At 62.9% G+C, this 18,610-nt stretch overlaps 1 protein-coding gene across 1 annotated transcript; it reads right to left on the reverse strand.

The window, feature by feature from the left end:
- Window positions 1-307: 307 nt before the first annotated feature.
- On the reverse strand, window positions 308-17,514 carry CARMIL2 (capping protein regulator and myosin 1 linker 2). Its single transcript, XM_032195627.1, has 40 exons — window positions 17,475-17,514; window positions 16,531-16,622; window positions 16,255-16,305; window positions 16,090-16,149; window positions 15,084-15,205; window positions 14,747-14,844; window positions 14,139-14,209; window positions 13,886-13,959; window positions 13,327-13,402; window positions 13,164-13,252; window positions 12,722-12,816; window positions 12,475-12,561; window positions 12,274-12,383; window positions 12,114-12,191; window positions 11,930-12,006; window positions 11,745-11,849; window positions 11,533-11,602; window positions 11,345-11,426; window positions 10,919-11,015; window positions 10,767-10,824; window positions 10,419-10,591; window positions 9,891-9,959; window positions 9,338-9,431; window positions 9,122-9,217; window positions 8,841-8,969; window positions 8,271-8,384; window positions 7,879-8,054; window positions 7,512-7,599; window positions 7,008-7,127; window positions 6,467-6,533; window positions 5,292-5,497; window positions 3,688-3,788; window positions 2,940-3,339; window positions 2,648-2,767; window positions 2,408-2,444; window positions 2,227-2,295; window positions 1,805-2,074; window positions 1,610-1,714; window positions 1,367-1,459; window positions 308-1,285 (listed from the first exon to the last, which is right to left on the reverse strand). The coding sequence occupies exons 1-40, from the start codon at window positions 17,512-17,514 to the stop codon at window positions 1,113-1,115; spliced, it is 4,332 nt and encodes a 1,443-aa protein (XP_032051518.1). The 3' UTR covers window positions 308-1,112.
- Between the last annotated feature and the right edge of the window lie 1,096 nt (window positions 17,515-18,610).

Consider the following 18,610-nt stretch of genomic DNA (forward strand, 5'->3'; position numbering starts at 1 on the left):
CTCAGTACCACGCTGTTCCTGTGATGTTCCTATCACAGCTTGGAGCAAACAGCCTGGCCTGGCACACAGGAACACGAGGGGACCCATTCTCCCTCTACCATGGGCAGATACGGCTACAAAGCCCTGGCACCTGCTCCCTGTCCTGAAGCCAGTTCAGCAGTTTGGACATGTTATCGATAGGTTTTGATAGGGCTCTGCACAGTTTGTTTAAAAAATAGCCTGCGAGGTTATGCTGTAGAAATTAAAAATAAAAGTCATATATTTTTTAAATACACAGCTCTTGTATTAAAAAAAAAAATAGGGAAGGGGAAAAAAAAAAAAGCATTTTGCTGCTTTGTCGTAAACATCGGTGCAGGTAATGCATTTGGTCCGGAGGTGGAGTGGAGGTGATCTGCTCGTGGTTGCCACAGGAGAAAGCCACTTGGTTTTGGGGTAACGCTGGTGACAGCTGGAGATCTGCAGGGACGGAGAGGCAGATGTGGCTGGGTCACTCGAAGAGTAGCGGCTACGGAGCTGCGGCTTGAAGTGCGATGGCTTGTGGTCACGCTGCGAGAAGTGGAGGGCGCCTCGTCCCCGCGAGCTGAGGAGCAGGAGGTGAGCTGGGGGCTGGTAGGCGTGGTGACAGGGCCCTGGAAACGCCTGCTAAAACCATCTCAGCCGCTGCACACCGCCGGGCTGCAAGCACCTCTGCCACCTGCTCTGCCTCCCGGATTCCTCCCTAAAATTGCCAGCGTTCCTGCCACCACCTGCAGCCCACCGGGCTGTGCCAGCAGAGGCAATCCGGGGAGACGAGCCGCTTGCCACATCCCTGCATCCCTCCATCGTGGGGGGGTCCCGGGGCTGTGGCCACAGGTCTGCGCCCCCTGGGCACTGCCGCTCTGTGCCAGTGCCCCCAAACGGGGCCATCGCTGCACCAAAAACTGGCTGCTGCCTTCTGGAGTAGACGGCGACGCTGCCAGGCCCTCGGCCACGCCAACGCGGTGCAGGAGCAGGGCACGGAGCAGCCCCGGGGGGGGACACTTTGTGTCCCCGTGCCCCTGTCGCTAAACACCCCGTCACCGTGCGCTTGCTTGCAGGGTTTTATTGGGGACAGTGCAGCGGCATGCAGGGGCTCACGGTCCCAGGGCTGGCTCCCCCCGGCCTGGCACGGGGCTTCTTTGGTCTACGGCTGAGTCTTGTGCGTTCACAACAGTCTGTGTCAGGCCTCCCGGCCGCTCCCCGTGCCCCGTCGCTCCTGGTTGTGGTTCCTCCAGCCCGCCACGGGGCCGGTCCTGCGGTGTGGTGCCTGGAAGAGCAGCGAACACTGGGGTGAGCGGGTGCAGGCCTCGCTTAGCACGAGGGGCACTGCGCCTCACTCCAGCCTCACCTCCTGCCTCCGAGGATGGGCTGTGCTCGCCGACCACCTCCGGCCTCCGTTTCAGCACAGGCGACCGCCGCAGACGGAGGGGAATCGTCACGGCTGGGGGAAACACACGCAGACAGCACATCACCACCATGCCACCGGGGTGGGGGACAGCTCTGGGCCCGAGGCTGGGGGTATGGCAGCGAAGCAGGGCCCACGTGGGGCACGTTTGGGTGCCGAGCGTGTCGGCAGCCGGCCCCCACTTACTTCCCAGCTCGGCCAGGCACTGCGGCTCCCTGAGCTGCTCCTCGTGGACTGACACAGCCCGGCGGCCGCTGGGCGCAGCCAGCCGCGGCGTCGCCAGGCGATTGTCTGCAAAAGCAGCGGGAGACGGCATCAGGAAGTCGGGCCGCCCCCGGGGCACACCACACGGCCAAGAGTCACCGCTGGTGGTTCGGGTACCTTCGGTGCCAGAGCGGGGCGATGCGGGCAGGGGGGTGCCGGCGGCCGGCTCCCCGCCGTGGCTGACGCGGCGCGGCGGCGCGCTCCTCCCCGGCCGCGGCAGGCTGCTGCTCCAGGCCTCGCGGCACGCCGGCTGCCCGCTCTGCTCGGGGCCCGCAGAGCAGCGCCGGGGCTGCTGCTCCCAGCTCGGCCCCGGCAGCTCCGCGTTCAGCTGCCGCCCCAGCGCCTTCCAGGCCGGGCTGGGCTCCGCCGCGCTGCGCAGGGCCACGTCTGCGGGGAAGAGCGGGGCTACGTCCCCCAGACCCCACGGAGGGGGACCAAGGGCTCCCGGGGTTCCTTGACCAGGGTTGGGAAGCCCTCAAGGGGGTTGGGACCCTGCCCAGGTGCCCCTTGCCACCTGGTCTAACCGTGAGCCCACCTACCTGTGGACACGGAGTGCGTGCGGGCCTTCAGGGACGGCGGGGAGTCCGCAGAGCTGTCCACGATGTCCCCTGCAAACACAGGCCAGCGGCCGGCTTCAGTACACCCAGGTCACCCTGTGCCACCAGTCCCCAGGCCTTCAGGGAGGTGGCACCCATGGGTGGAGGAGATGTGGGCCCTCACCGTCTGACCCAGCTTTCTTGATCTCACTGTCTTTGCTCTGCAAGGGAAAAAAAAAAGATGGTGAGAGGTTGGGGATGAGAGGCTGGAGGGGCTCAGGAGGGACAGACAGACCACGTAGCAGCCCATATGATGGTCCCCTTGCATCAGGCTAGGTGACAGAGGGGTGGCAGCACAGCTCAGTGTCACCTGTCCCGGGGGGCCACCACCTCGCTGTGTCCCCCGGGAGGCTCCAGCCCCTACCTGCTGCTTCTTGCCCTCGGCGCCCAGGCCCTTGGTGACACCCATGCGGTGCAGCATGACGTGGACGCGCTGCTCGAAGGAGTTGGGCAGCTCCCCGTCGCTCTTCTCCAGGTGCCTCTTCTGTGGTGGGACAGCAAGACCGTGCCGGGGTGAGGGGCACAGCACCCATCCCCGTGGGGCTTCTGCTCAAGGGTCCCCGTGGCTCCATCTCATCCCACCACCACCCCCTCAGTGGGAACAGCGCCCAGCCCGCTGACAAGGTCATCCAAGGTGACATTTTGGGGCTGCTTACCTTGTCCTGCCTGACCCCCAGCGCCTCCTCGTCCTCCCCGGGCAGCAGGATGAGGGACTGGGACTTGCCCTCCCGCGAGTACTTGGGTCTGATCCTGCGGGCAGCCTCGGGGGTCTGGCTGTGCTCGGGCTCGGTGCTGAGGGCCCCCTCCTCGGATTTGCTCAGCGCCTTGCCCGGCTCGCCCGCCTTGCTGGGGGCCCGTAAAATGTCACTGAGCATCGAGCGCCTGCTCCTGGGAGCCGCTGCGCTGCCCTCGGGCTCCTTCTCACACCGCGAGCCCCGGCTGGATTTGGGCTTCTTGAAGGCAAAAAAATTCCCGATTTTCTTCTTGAGGGTGCGGGAGCTGGAGGACACCAGAGGGGCTGATCCGGGGCCGGTCTCCAGCACCATGGGGCTGGGGGGAAGAAATATGGGGAAGATCAGCTCGAGGATGGGTTGTGTTCCCCACCACCCCCCAAATTATGGATCCTGGTTCGAATTATGAACCAGGTCCCACCACCACCTCCTCCCACTGCCACCACCACTCTCTCCCACCCACTTTGCCCATGGAAACACCCCAGGGGGACACAAACTCTGCCCCGCTGGGTGCCCAGGGCACCATGTGCCATTCCCCCAGCATCCCTTCAGGCACTCAGCCAGCACAGCAGGCAAAGACAGCCCTGGGCATGGTCTGCAGGAGCACCACGTGTGGCCATGGATGGGTGCTGGGACCCGTCTGGGGGCTGCAGCCACCCCCCCGGCTTACTGCAGCTCCTCGCTGATGAGCCTCTTGGTGAAGAAGTCCTCCAGGCCCTCATCCACGCGGGTGATGCTCCTGTCCTCGCTGTTCTCATGGACCACGGGCTGCACCTGCGGGCAAGCGTGGTCATCAGCCTGGTCATCAGCCACGGGTGGGCTCCCTGAGCCCCCACGTCAGCCAAAAACCCACTGCACCAACAAGTACAGCCCCCACATCCCGAGCGGCACCCTCCTTGCAGGTGCATTGCCTCTCTGACCCTCCTCGGGGACTCTTGGTGGCCAAGCTTGCCCTCTGGGCACTGCCGAGGCGAGGAGCAGCTGGATGGCACCTCCTCATCTTGCAAGAGGGAGCCTTTGGCAGGGTTTTGAGCCCCAAGAAAATCATCCAAGCCCCCAGAGGGAGATGGAGCTGGTGCCCTGAGAGATCTGCATCCTGCCACCTGCACAGCCGGGCTGGTGCTGCCCCTCGGAGCCTTCCTCACGTGAAACCCACCCTCAGCCACCTCGGGGTGACCCGGTGGCCAGGTGAAGGTCACCCACTCGGTGCCAGGCAGCAAATCTGCCCACGAAGGGAGTGCCCGGCCCTGGCACCGCGTCGGTGGCTTCCTATCGACCAGGCACTTCCCTGCTGGTGCCATTCCAACCCGTAACGCCTTTTCACTGCAGCTGGAGTCGTGCCTCTCCTTCCTCCTCCGACACCGGCGGCGGTGCCCGGCCCCCGCGCTGCGCTGCAGCGTGCCAAGGTGACAGCCCCGGGGCTGCGGCCAAGCAGCTCCTGCTGCTCCTCCTCATCCTCGAGCCACCGGTGAGCCGGCCACAGGTCTGCCCAGCCTGAGCACCGCCGGGGCTTTCTGATGCATGCACGGATCCAGACACAGCTTGGTGCTGGGGGAACAAGCTGGCACCATCGGGGTCCAGCCCCGCTGCCAACCATGGGGTTTGGGTGCCCCCAAAGCCCTCTCCCTGCTCGCTTTGGGTGACAAAGCTCCTGGCAGAGGGTGACCCGAGCTGCCGACAGCCTTGCACGCACCCAGCCTCCCCCCCTCTGTCCCCACCACCTCCAGCTCTGCGCCCGGAGCACCCAAAAGTTGCTTTTTGCTTCCAAAGCAACCGGAGGAGAAGGCGAAGAGCTGCAGGCAGCAGCTGCCCAGCACATCCCACCCCTCTGGGGCTGAGCCCCAGAGCCCGCAGCACCGAGGGCTGCCTTTCACTGCCTGATGCTCCCCAAAACCGTTTCCGAACCGTGGGAGAAAATTCATCACGGATGGATGGATGGAGGGACCCGGAGCCATTGACAGGCACACAGCCCCCTGCACGCACTCTGATTTTTTTTTCCCCTCCCCGATTCTCCCCCAGCCCCTGTGCTTTGCATCGCAGAGTCATAAACAAGGAGCGGGTGCCTGCCTGCCCCCCCCCAAGCCCCCTGCCCGTCCTCCGAGCTCCGGCTGAGGCGCATAGCAGGGAATAATCACATCATAACCCGGCCGCTGCCCCGCGCATCCCGTTTCCCCGCCGACGAAGGGAAAAAAAATAATAATAATAATAAAAAAAAACAGAACCCATGCCCATCCACCCTCTCCCTCCTGAGGAAAAAAAAACCACCGTGGGGCTCACGTTCGGCTTGCTCGGCGGCTGCTTGTGCCTGCGGTTGGGCCTGGGCCTGGCTTTGGTGCAGTGCTCCAGCCTCTCGCCCGCGGTCGGCAGGTCCATGAGGGCTTCGGCGGGCGGCGTGCCGGGGAGAGCACCGGCGGCGGGCTCAGCATCCTTTGTGGCAGCCGGGCGTGCCTTGCCGCTGGCCGCCAGCTCCAGCTCCGAGGGACCTGGCGAAGGGCGAGAAGCCCACCGATGGCCGGGGGGATGCGGGGATGCTCCGCCAGAGCTTGCGCTGCGCGTCAGCCCCCGGGGTAGCGGCGTTTGCAGCGCAGCCGGGGACGGATCCTGCTGCCACGCCGACACGGCGCAGCGCGCTGCTCCCCAGGGATGCAGGGGGAGGGATGCTCGGGGACCCTCGCAGCTCAGCCCCGAGATGCCCACCAGAGCGAGCGGCTCGCCAAAATGCGCTCCCCTTCCCCCCCCCGCTTGCCGCCACCTCCAGATGGGATTTTTGGGGATGGGGTTGGGTTGCGAGGCAGGGGGTGATTTGGGACTGCCCCCCTCTTCCTTCCCTCTGTGTGTTGTTCCAGCCCGGTGGGCAGCTCCCTGTGCTGTCTGGTTAAGGGGTAATTTGGGGGAAGAGGTAATTTGGGGGGAGAGGTGGGGATGCTGCAGGTTTTGGGGTGTCAGGGGTCCAGATGGATGCAAGGCACCGGGGTGCAGTGTGAGCACTGCTTCAGCCAAAGCAGACAGGCATCACAGCCACCCCCCTCCCCTAAATCAAAAGCCCCCCAAAGGCTGCTTGTTTTCCCCAGCAGCCCCCCCGCCACGATCCTGACACACTCCAGCTGACCCCGGGCAGCCCACGTGGGCAGGGTTTTGTGGGATAAAACCAGCCATAAAAAACGTCTGCACCCTGCAGCACCCATGGGTGATCCCCCCCCTCCATACAGCCCCCAGATGTGACATCTGGGACACTGAAACCTCCAGAACTGTCCCCAAACCTCCCAGCATCCCCACTGGGGAGCTGAGGGAATTTTCCCAGCTGGACCTCACAAGGATCCTGCAGGAGCATCGCACCCCAAATTCACGGTGTGAGCCCCCCTGTCCCTACAACACCGGGGTGGGGACGTGGGGACACCCCGGTGTGGATGCCGGCTGAGCAAGCAGGGAAAGCAGGAGAAAGGTGGCCTTACTTCTCACGGTCGTTGTGGGCCGAATGCTCCTGAAGTGCTTGTTCTTCCTCCGCAGAGCCATCTTGTACTGCAAGGACAGAAGGGTGCAGAGAGCTGTGGTGCCCGGCCACCGGTGGCACGGGGACAGCCGGGGGACGTGGGGTCCTCCCGGCTGGAGATCTGAAGGTCTCCTCATCGTCAGGGATCATCGCTCGCGGATCAGCACCGCCATGGATCACCGTGGTGGATCACCCAGCATCACCCCGCTGGGTGCAACCACCGCCCCTCCATCCATCCATCTCCTGCCCAGCTCCTCGCTGGCACCCCAAGAAGCATCTGCACGGCCTGGGTGCTCTGCTGGCTGTCACCCCGTGCCACATCCAGAAGGCTGGAGGGGACACGTGTGGCCGGGGGCATGGCCAGGACGTGCCGCAGGCTGTCCGAGCCCACAGAGGCAGCAGGGTTAAGCCTGGCATCATCCCCTAATGCGGATAAAAGCCCGTGGGCATCATCACGCAGCGGCGGGGTCAGCACTGAGCCCAAGGGGGGGACCAAGCCCTACCTCCTCCACCACGAAGCCTTTCTCAGCCAGGTCCGAGAGGTTCCTGCTCCGCGCCAGCGCGGCGGCATCGTCCTCAGCGGGCTCCAGGAGATCCAGCCCGTGCGTGGGGAGGCTCTCTGCCTAAAACCATTAGGAAGCGCTTAAATTATCCCTCCGGCTGAAGCGCGACGTGCTGCTCTGCTCCCTGCCTGCGGCTGGGATTTGCGAGGGGATTTAGGGCTGATTAGCCAGCTGCTGGCCCCGGTGGCACTGGGTGCTCCTGGCCCAGGTGCCCGGCTCCACCCCAGCACCCCACCACGCTTCCCTGCGGGACGTGGAGGAGCCACACGACCTTAATTCTGCCGTGGCCACCTTGGGAGAAGATGTCCCAGGAGGAACATCAAGCAGGGTGGGAACGGTCCTGCTCTGTGGACAGCAAACCCACGCTCACCACGCTGAGTGGTGTCTGCTGAGACCCCCACCTTGCCACGTCCCCTCCGTGGGGTTTGGCCCCCCGGCACTCACCAGCTTGCACTGGGCAGCAGACAGGTCTCCCAGCACGGCATCCACAATGCAGTCAGCCACGGCGGCCGTGACAGACAGCTTGATCTCACTGGGAGCAGAGAGAGGCACGTTGGGGATGCTGCAGGTCCCCAACATCAGTTCCCAGAGGAGACACGCGGCGAGGCAGGACGGAGCAAGGTGCCTGCAGCCCCCCTGCCTCCGTGCTCCCCTTCCCCAGCAGTGGGATGTGCCTGCAGGAACGGCACCCCACGGGACTTCCCAGCCCCAAACCGGACACGAGTGGGAAGCCTCGCGTTGTTGTGGTTCCCCAAAACCACCACCGAGCCCCACGCTGCTGGAGGAGAAAGGAGCAAGGCACGTCACCCACTTCAGCTTGCTGAAGACGTCGGTGACCATCTGGTCCAGGACGGCGCTGAGGTTGAGGTGCTCCTGGAGGTGGATGCGCTCCGACATGGCGTTGACCAGCTGGTCCCTCACCCCGCTCCTCTGCATCACGGGCGGGCACAGGCTGTGCGCCGTGTCCATCGCTGCCTGCATGATCGCCTGCGGCAGACCCGGGAATTTTTGGGGGAAAGGGGAGTTTTCGGCACCTCACCAGGAGCTGGGTGTTCTCCTGTTTGTTCCAAGAGATGCTGTGGAGGGTAAGGATGGGGGAAGTCCCCACATCTGGGGCTTCACTGCAGGTTGGGGTAGGGCAGACAAGCATCCCATGCTGCTGGCAGCCCCCTGCTCTCCCAGCAGCTCCCCATGGGTTCCCACCTGGATTTCCCGGCCGCAGGTCTGCGAGGCTTCCTCCGTGAGACACTCCAGCTTGTGCTGCAGCTTCCCGCTCTGGTACGGGGTATTCCCCGCTTCGTACAACAGGGGCAAGATCTGTGACGGGGACAGAGAATGCATGGGTCATCCCGCGGCACCTCACCCTTGCTCTGCTCAGCCACGAGAGGTCTGAATCCATGGGGAGCATCCCCTGCATCAGCAACGTGCTGGGGCCTCCATCAGTGCCGAGCCCAAGAAGTGAGGATGGGTGCCACGGGCCAGGGGTGTTGCTGAAGTGGGGGCCCCCGAAGCTGCTGCAAGAGGGGTGGGCGAGCAGGGAAACCCCCTTGCTGGAGAGGGGTGTTGGAATATTTTGGGACTTGTTACAGAAAAGGGTTCAAAATTTGTAGCTGTCCTTTAACATTTTGCAAGCTCACACGCAGCTGTCGTGCTGATGATACCGATGTTCACTGATTGCTGGCTAATCACACCGTTAACGAATCAATAAACCGCTTTGATCCCAAATCCGAGCCCTTGGGGCCATCTCCCCACCCTGGCGCACAGCAGACTCACGCTGACGGCCAGGTTGGCGTTCCTGATGGCTTCCTCGGCACAGAGGATGTCCGCCTCCACCTCCCGTCCCGGGCAGGAGCTCAGGATGTCGACGTGCTTCTGCAGGCTCAGGCAGATCTCGTTCACCATCTGGAGCCGAGCGGAGGAGCTGCGTCACCCGCGGGGAACCCGAGCGTCGCCGCCAGCTCCCCTGCACGGCAGGGACGGGGCGAGCTGCCCATCCTGCCTGCTGTGCTCGGGGCTGTCCCCGATGGGGGGGACAAGGGACGGGGCAGCGTCACCTGCTCGGAGGAGGAGGCCAGGATACCCTGCTGCAGGCGGAAGGTCTGCGCGGGCAGCGCGCGGCGCATCTGGTTCCTTGCCAGGCAGGACTGGAGCTGCAGCAGGAGGATAGATGGATGGATGGATGGGTGGATGGATGGGTGGATGGATGGGTGGATGGGTGTCAGGGGTCAGATCTGTTCCCCGGACCCCAACCCCAGCCCGTGTCCCCCCACCTTGTGCACAGCCTCCTCCGTCCTCTCCGGGTTGCTGCGGTACGCCTGCGCCACGTCGCTCATCGGCAGGGGCATGGACTTGAGGGTGTAGTTCCTGCCAGGGAAGGGATGGGGTGAGCAGGGGGCACTGCCCCGCCTGGCAGGGACCTCACCACGGCAGCCTGGTGGGGACTGCCCCGTGTAGGTCACATCCCATGGAGGTCCCGAGCCCACCCAGGTCCGGTTTTGGGGATGGACAAACCATCAGTGGATCAGCAAACCCCGACGGGGGTGCAATGACCCATGCTCTCCATCCACCCACACCAGACCAAGTCCTCTTTGTTCAGACCCCCAGAGCACCTACACGGCCACACAGCAGCCCGGGCAGGTGGATGATTCCCACCCATCCTTCATGGCAAGGAAGGAGAGGAGCATGGGGTCTCCAGGTCCCCACAAGCAGCAGATCAGTTCATGGGATGGTTCATGGTTCATGGGATGGGGCTGGGGAAAGCTGGGGACAGTCTCTTCTGCATGGTGGCAGCGGGTCAGGAGGACCAGGCTGCTCCTTCCTTACCTCTCCAAAGCCTGAGCCACCTCCAGGAGGCCAAGGGCAGTTGTGTTGTTCCTGTCCCAAACCACGGTCCTGCAAAGAGGACAGGAATGAGCCTTGCCTGCCTGCCAAGCAGGGCAGAGCCTTGCCTGTGCTGTGTCTTCAGCAGCCTCCTTCCCTTTTCAGACACAACGTGGTCAAAAAGGGGCATTTTAGGATCTGGATGGCAGAGCCCAGTGAGGCAGTGACTGCATGGGTCCAGCTGTAGCCTCCTGAACTGTGCAAACACAAAAAGGTGGCCAAGAGCTAGGACAGGGCCACCCCGCAGGTACAGAGATGCAGCTGCTCCCTTGCCCTTTGCGTGTCACCACGCATGTCACCAGCACAGCTGGCTGTCACGAGAGCAAGATATGGTCACAGCACAGCCAGGACCAGGCTTGTTGTCACAAGGACCATCCTCTGGTGGCATCAGCTTCCCCACCAGGACCATCGTATCACAGCCACCAGGGGAAAACAGCCCCCAGGAGGAGCTCTGCGTGGTCCTGCTGCTACCTGAGCTTCGTGTTGATCTGCAGGGCCTTGGCCAACATCTTGGCACCGGTGTCGCCCATGGCGTTGCCGCTGATGTCCAGCGCCGTGAGGCTGGTGTTGCTGCCCAGGGCGCTCAGCAGGACGTTGGTTCCCAGCTTGAGGCGCGACTCGGCCACAGACAGGGACTGGAGGGGCTGGGTGGGAGAAGAGGAGGGGGAGACGTGGCCGTCCCCGTCACCCCGTCACCCTGCGGAGCTGCAGCCACACGGTAGGGACACGTGGGCAGCCCTGGGGATGGAGGCTGCTCGGTGGCCGAGGTCCAGGCAGAGGTGGGATGGTTGGGGGTGGATGGGGACGGGTGATACTCACACAGTCGTCCTCCTGGGTGAGCTGGACGATGCGGTGCAGGACGTCCAGCAGCCCGTCCCTGCGGGAGAGGCGGGCGGTTACGCGCGCACTCAGGGTGCACAGCGCCAGGGGGGCTCCCGGCCTGGGGACAAGGTGCCGCCAGCACCACGTACTTGGATTTGATGTTGAAGTTCTTCCCCAGCGAGACGTGCCGGATGGACTTGCTTCTGCCGATGGACAGCACCAGTGTCACCATGTCGGAGTCGAAGCCTGCGAGAGACGAGCACACTGCGATGCTCCTGGCCCTCCGGAGCACTGAGGTGGCACCGTGGTCCTCACAGGGACCCTGACAGAGCCACCACGTGGGACAGCAGAAAGGTGCAGCCCCTGGCCCTCTTCCCATAAATGCATCTGGGGGAAGCTTGGCATTTTGGTTAAAACAGCGAGTTTTGGAGCATCTGTGAGCCAGGGGGACCAAGAGCAGGATGAGTTTCTGATGACCCTCCAACCCTGTCCTACACACCCACAGATCCGAGCTGGCCTTAGGGGAGCAGCCTGAGGCAGGAAAACCTCCCCTGGGTGCAGACAGGGCAACCCACCGTTGTCAGACAGATCCAGGTCGCTGATGGCACTGGCGTCGGGGATGAGATCCTGGATGACCTGGGCCCCTGCTGACCTCAGCTGGGAGCAAACAGCAAGATGTCAGCACAAGGGGAGACCCACGAAAGAGATCCTGCTGTCGGGACGGTCACACAGACCCATGGCACCCATGGGCGCCCTCCCTCACCTCGCAGCTGCTAAGATCCAGGTGCAGGTCGCTGACGTGGCTGTTGTATGCCAGCCCTTGCAGCATGGCCCTGGAAAAGTCCCCAGAGCCACCCATCAGCATGGGCAACGTGGGCTCTGCCCCTCGCAGACCCATCCAACATCCCTGCAAAGCCCCAGACAGCATCCACCCCAAATCCGCCCCGTTGGCAGGCTCCCATCCCCATCCCACACCTGACGGCATCTGGAGGCAGCTTGGTACCCGCCACGGAGACGTGCCTGAGCGCATGGGCCTGGCTGAAGAACTGCTTGATGTCAGGAGGGACGGCTTTCACCTTCCTGGAAGAGAAGGGCACAAAATGGCATCACCTCACCATCCCCAGCCGCCCGCCTGCTCCCCTCTGCGATCCAGGGCTCACCGGTGCGAGTACGTGTTTTTGGAGAGGTCCAGGTGGACCAGGCTGGCGCAGCATCCTCGGACCAGCGCCCCAAAGAGCTGTGGGGTGGTGGGGAGGAGAAACACCACTCAAACAGGGCACGTGACCCCAAAATGGACCAGAAAGGGCAGGGTGCTGAGCCCCACGGAGGTGGATTTGGACTCACGGTGTCCAGGGAGCAGTCGGTGGCAGCCAGGCTGAGGTGCGTGAGCGAGGCGCAGCGGCCCAGGAGGCTCTGCAAGCTCTGCAGGAGAGAGGGGCTCAGCACCTCGCCCGGGACCACGCCACCCACCCCACAAACCCCATCAGCGCTGCTCCATGCTCACGGTGGTGTCCTCCAACGCCAAGCTGCCAGGGTTCCCCGAGAGGTCCAGGTGCCGGAGCGAGGCGCCAATGGCTTCGTTGGCTGCGAGCGCCTGGCACAGCGTGCTCATCCCTGCACGGGGGGAGGAGGAGATGGGTTTTGGGCAGCAGCACGGCCTCGCAGGGGGTCCCACGGCCCCTCCAGGAGCACAGCCTGGATGTACCTTTAGCAGCAAGCATCGTCCTGGCCAAGTTGAGGCTCTGCAGGCCCTTGGGTCTCTTCTCAAAGTACCGGCTGAAGGCGATTACCCCTGGTGAGAGCAGAAGAAGCCCTCAGCACCTGGGTGCCTGCACCACAAACAAGTGGGGCAGCGTGGGCCCCACCACGGGCACGGGGACCCTGGGATGGATGGAGGGCTGGGATATAGGGATAAATATCTCGTGTGGGCTTGATCTGGTGCCATCAGGTACCTCTGTCCTCCAGCTGGTTGCCGGCGAGGTTGATGGTGTGCAGGACGGAGTCGGGGTGTCTGCTGAGCGCCTGGGCCATCCTCTGCGCAAAGTCACTGCGGGGAGGAGGACACCCCCGGGAGATGCAGCCACCACCCCGTGGCCTTACAGGGACGTGCCACCATGCCGGCTCCATGCACAAGTAGAGCCTTTCCCCCCACCCAAGGACCCCCACGTTCCTAAATTCCCTGCCGCAGCACCAGGGATGACCACCCCATCCTCCAGCCTCCAGTTTGGGCAGCAGGAGCTCGTCCTGCCAGGTGCTGAAGCGCTGCACCCAAACTTTTGCTGTTTTAAGAATTCGGCAACGCAGCCCCCAAAGCAGCAGAAGGAAGGGCAGGGGATTCCCTACGCATCCAGCAACACCACAAGGCCCCCATGGGGAAGCGAGGCCCCCCCGTACCATCTCAGCCCGCTGCTCTCCAGCGCCAGCTCCTCCAGTGTCACCGACTTGCTGAGCATGTACAGCAGCTGCTCGGCGATCTCCTGGTTCTGCAGGGGACAAAGCCGCTCAGATCCCGGCACGGCCATCGGGGACAGAGGGCTCGGCACACGCGTGCACTCACCAGCCTGAAGTCCTTGCAGGAGAGCTTGGTGAACCACAGGTTGAAGGACAAGGCCGCGACGCTCAGCGCCACATCCCTGCGGGGACACAGGGATGAGGGTGTCAGCAGCCATCCCCGCAGCCCCTGCACGTGTCTCCGGGCAGGGCTGGAGTTTGTGGCCCCATCACGAGGTGCTAACCCGTGCAATAACAGCAATCTGGGGACGCTGCAAGCCCTCCGAGCCGTGCAAAGCCTCGCAGCTGCGAGCGGAGCCGGCTGCTTTGCATGGGGAAACGCCTGGCTGATGAGGCCTTCAGCTCACGCCCCCGTAACAGTAACGGGCTGCCTGCCTCGTTTATGTGTTAAAAATGAACTCTGCCCGGCCTCGTGCCCCACGGGACAGGGCTTCTAGCGGTGGGAGGACAAGCACAGGCTGCAGATGTGTCCTCCCTGAGGTGCAGGGTGATGAAAGCTCTGAAGATGAGCAGAGGAGCGCGACGTGCCACCCGGTGACCCCTGCCCCTTGGGGACAAGTGGTGGCAAGGCAAAGGGCGCCGTGCAGCGGGGCCGAGGCACTCACCGGCTCTCCAGGTGGCTGAAGTCCAGCAGGTTGAACTCCCGGCAGTCTTGGCCGTGGTAGATGTTGTCCACATCCTGTCCGAGGGGACAGACACACGGACAGAGCTCAGTGCCAGCTCCTGGGAAGGGCTGCGGTGCCTCAGAGCTTCAAACATCCCCTGGCCATCAAGGCAGCCAAACCCCAGCCCCAACCCTGGGATGTCACCAGCTGGAGCAAAGGGACCCATCCTGCTCCCACGGGGCCAGCAGCTCACCCACTGGACCTCCTCGCGGAAGACAAAGCCGTTGTAATCGCATAAGGCGGCGTAGGTCTCTGAAAACCCACCTGCAAAGAGAAGGTGGCACTGTCAGCCCTGCTTCCCAAGGAGAACATGGAGGAGGACCCCCGGGGAGGGCAGAAAGCAGCAGGACGAAGGCAGGGGCTCTCCCTGGATGGTGGAGCCTCTGCTCCCAGCTGCTTGTGGTGGCTCCCCTGGCACATTCTGCTTTCCTGCTGCCCACAGAGCCCCGGCCTCACAACCCCGGTGTCACCCCAATGCCCAGTTTCCCCTTTACGATGACCCCATCACTTGAGGAATTAATGCATGTAACAGCAAGAGAGGCATGCAGGAAATGTGCTCACATCATCATCTTTACAGCAACCACCTCCTCATCCCTGCATCCCGCTCCAACCCTCCTCCCTCTAAAACCTCTGGAGCCTTAAAAGCTCCTGCTCCAAATCGGGCTGCAGAAGAAGCCGCTGGTTCTGCAGCAATATCGTACCAGGTGGATGGGAACATCCCTGGCTGCTCACCCTCACCCGTCCTGCCCCTTTTTTTGGGGAGCTGTGTCCCCCCAGCTCCCAGCCTGGGTGTGCGCTCACCGCAGGGCCCCTGGTTGCTCTGCAGCATCTCCTCCAGCGAGTCCGTGACCCTCCGGATCCTCTCGTACAGGTTGGGGGGCGAGTTCTTGAGCAGCGTCCTAGGGAAGGACCAGGGACAGCGTGGTGGTGGGCTGGCAGAAGAGCATCCCCACAGATCGTGTACCAAGCCCAGAGGATGACCAAAAGCATTCATCCCACTATGTTCGGGGAACAGGGAGCTCATTTGGCCTCCATCAGCGTGGCTTTCTCCTACCACAAGGACCCAGCAGATGTTTTTTGGACCTTTCTGAGCCCTCTGGTCCCTACAGGACAACCCCAAGGAGCAGAGAACCCTCACCCAGGGGATGAGTCTGGGAAGACCTTCTTTAGTGACATAGTGACATGGATGACAACTTGCTCCACGTCGTCGAAGGACATGAGCCGGAAGGAGTAAGGGGACGTGTCCGTTTCTATGACAACCTGCAGAGGCCAAAGGATGGGAGATGCCTGAGAACACCGCCAGCATCCCCAAAACCCACAGACACAGCGGGGACAGCAACCAAACACCCGGCCTCTGCTCGCATCCCCAGCCTATGTGCACAGGTATGGCTGAGAACATGAATTCGTTAGCGATGTGATGTGCCAGAACAAGGCATCGATCCGCCCCCAAAATTCAAGTTTAGCTACTGTTTAGCCATCCCAAAACAGTCAGGGGGAGAATAGGGTTTGATCAGCAGAAACTGCAGGACGTCAGTCCTGACAAACCTCCCTCGCTGCCCTGCTGCGCCAGCCAGCCCCTGACGGAGGTTTCCTCCCCGAGTTTCTCTAATTGGGTTTCCAGGCTTTTTTAGCTCCCAGCTCCTCCCAGATCCCATGGCAACACGCTCGGTGATTTAATTACAGGCTGGCTGAGCCGCAGGAGCGAGATGGCAGCGATCTGCTGGGACCGCAGCCTCCGGGCTTTCCAGATGCCCCCGAGCCCGGCTTCTACTCTCCAACCCCAGCTCCCAGAGCTCAGACCTGCAGCCTGATCCTAAACAGATCGCATCCCCCCCTGCCCAGCCTGTTCTTTCTGAAAACGAGCACAACAAAGGATGCTAAAGGGGACCACAGCCCTGCTTTGGGCCCTGGCGACCCGTTCAGACATCCCGCTCCATCCCGCTCCGCTCCCACTTCCTCGGCCGCCTTGCTGTAAGAGGATTAGCGGGGTTTAAAACACCTCCCAGCTAAATTTGGCATCGCCTGGGTTAAGCCAGCCACAGTTTATCACCTTGTCCCCGCCAAGCAGGAGCAGCCAGGGCTGCACCCACAACTTGTCCCCAAGCACCCGTGGGTGCCCCCGCGGGGAGGTGGGTGCCACTCACCACGCTGGGCTCTCGCACAGCGATGTCCCTCACCTCCAGGAAGCTGAAGCTGCTGTGCACCTGTGTGAGAGGAGGGTTGGGACGCAGAAAGGAACCCAAGGGTGTCCCCCCTATGCCCCAAGCCCTCCTCTTTCCCCCATCCCACCCCAGAGGCCCCGCACTCACCCTGACCGGCAGCATCGCCGGCACCACGTAGGCTCGCCAGGGCGTCAGCACCTGAGGCAGGGGGAGATGGGTGGGATGGGAGCAGGGTGAGGCAGGAGCTGCTGCCCTGCACCCCTCCACATTCAGTACGAGGGGAGAGAGGAGCAAGGCAAGTGCAGAATTCGGATAATGAGGTCTGCAGCTTGCAGCAGGGTCCCCATGTGTGCCGTGGGTTTGGGCTCCCAGCCCCAGTTCGGGCTAACTGCAGAGGGACGCAGTGGGGGACGCTGCACGTACCAAGATAAAGTCGTCGTACTTGGATTTCACCTGCAGCTGGACGCTTTTGACCAGGAGGATCTTCTTTGCCCCCAGGGAGGCGGTGATGCCCTCTGGAAAGACCGGTGTTGGCGTCTCTCCTGCACCCCTGTGCCCTTGGGGCGCGTGGCACAACGTGCCCAAGGAGACCCCCCTGCTCCCCATGCCAGGAAGAAGCGCTGAGCATCCAGCTCCCCTGACCCACAGCAGCAGCCCCGTGCCCTCCTTCCAGAGGGACCAAACACCCAGCACATCCCCCAGGGGCGAGCGTCAGACTGAAAGCTTTCACCCGGTCCCTTCTCCGCACAGCCATCCCGCTCGGGGGTATTTTTCTTTGTGGGTCTGTCCCCACGGGGGCTCTGCTGCCTCGGTTACACACCCAAGGGAACCAAGGAGAGTAAAAACGAACCGTGCAGGTCCCCATCATCCCCAGGGACCCATCCTGGTTGAGGTGGGAAGCAGGGCTGCAGTGACCTGCTGCTCCTCACCAATGCAAGCACCGGTGGGGCTGCTGAGGCTGCAGCACCTCCAGACCTCCACAAGCTTCTTTTTTAATTTCCCAATCGAATTTTTAATTTCTCCGAACAAAGCCAGGAGGCAAGAGAACTTCCCCAAAGCTGCAAGGTTTCTCGCATCCCTCCCTGATGAGCCTGGGGCAGCCCAAGGCTTTAGCATCACCAGACCCTGCTGGCCAGCAGGAGGAACCAGCCTGGTTTCGGGGATGCTTCTGACCTCAGCAGCATCCTCGAGGAAGCGGGCTTTGCGGGAAGGAGCAGACTCACCCAGAACCCATTGAGCGGCGCCTGCAGGCCCCGAGGAGCCCCGAAACTGCTCCCGCTGGCCCTGGCGCAGCTGCGGGGCCGAGGAGGCCGCAGAGCAGCGGGCACCCACGCGGCAGGAGGAGCGGCGAGGCGGCTGCTGCTTACCTTGCAGCTCAGCGGGGATCCCCCCGGGGGACGTGGCCATGGCGGGGACCTCGGCCGAGCCGGGCGGTGGGATCAGGGCAGCATCCCCCAGCACAGCCCCTGCTCGGGGCGAGGGGCACGGTGCCGGGAGGAAGCGCTGAGGTTACCAACCGGCAGCGCTGCCGCCTCGGCGCCTCCTCCCCCTTCCAGCTCTCGGTGCCTCTTCCTGCCCCGTCAGGCAAGATTTACCCAGCGAGCAAGAGATGCGAGATGAGAGCGACACGGCCCACGCAAAGCCTGCGAGACCCCGCGCCGGGGAGCACCCTCGAGCTTTCCGTGGAGGCCAGGAGCAGCATCCTCGAGTTGGAGGCTCCTCGGTCTCTTCTTGTCCTGCAGCCAGCGGCCCCAGGGTGGTTTTTGGGGACACGTTTCTGCCCCGGTGGCTGGAGATGGGTGGTGAGTGTAGAAAGAGAGGCTTCCTGCACGGGGAGGCCAGCCCGGCTCCTTCACCTTGCGTTGGGCACCCAAGGGTTGGTGGTGCAGATGGGTGCTGGTGCCCATGGCGCGGTGCTTCTCCAGAGCTCAATGTCCCAAATTTCACACCCGGGTGCCCCCTGGCCAGCCCCAACCACTGCCCCAAAGCCAGGATGAGAAGCAGGAACTAACACACTGGGCACACACCAACCCCACTCTGCTCTCCCAAGGAAGGCTCCAGATTGGGCAAGAAGGTTGGAAGCAGTCCAGGATGGAGCAGAAAACTGTCCTGTGCAGTGCTGTGGGACTTCACTAGACACAACATTTCTCAGCATTGGTTCAGCAGATGCTACCAGGGACTCAGAAGAAGGTCCTGAGGGAGGATGGTGCGCCCACCCCCATCCCTTTGCTCAGCTCCGTGAGGTTCCCTGCAGCCCAAGGCTTGCTGAGGTCCCTCTGGTCCCACCTTGAGCAGATTGACTGCTCCCTTCCATTTGGCATCAGGCACACACCTGCTGAGACCCTACCTGTTGCATCAGCCAGATCATTAACAAGATATTAATTAATAAGATGTTAAACAGTGCTGGTTGCAGGGTTGATCCCTGAGGACCGTGAACCACCAACATCAGCTTTCATATTGCTGACCATGACAAAACTGGTGGCCCAGCCAATTTTCCAGCCTC

Source organism: Aythya fuligula, chromosome 12 (genome assembly GCF_009819795.1).
Source record: "Aythya fuligula isolate bAytFul2 chromosome 12, bAytFul2.pri, whole genome shotgun sequence".
Taxonomy (NCBI): domain Eukaryota; kingdom Metazoa; phylum Chordata; class Aves; order Anseriformes; family Anatidae; genus Aythya; species Aythya fuligula.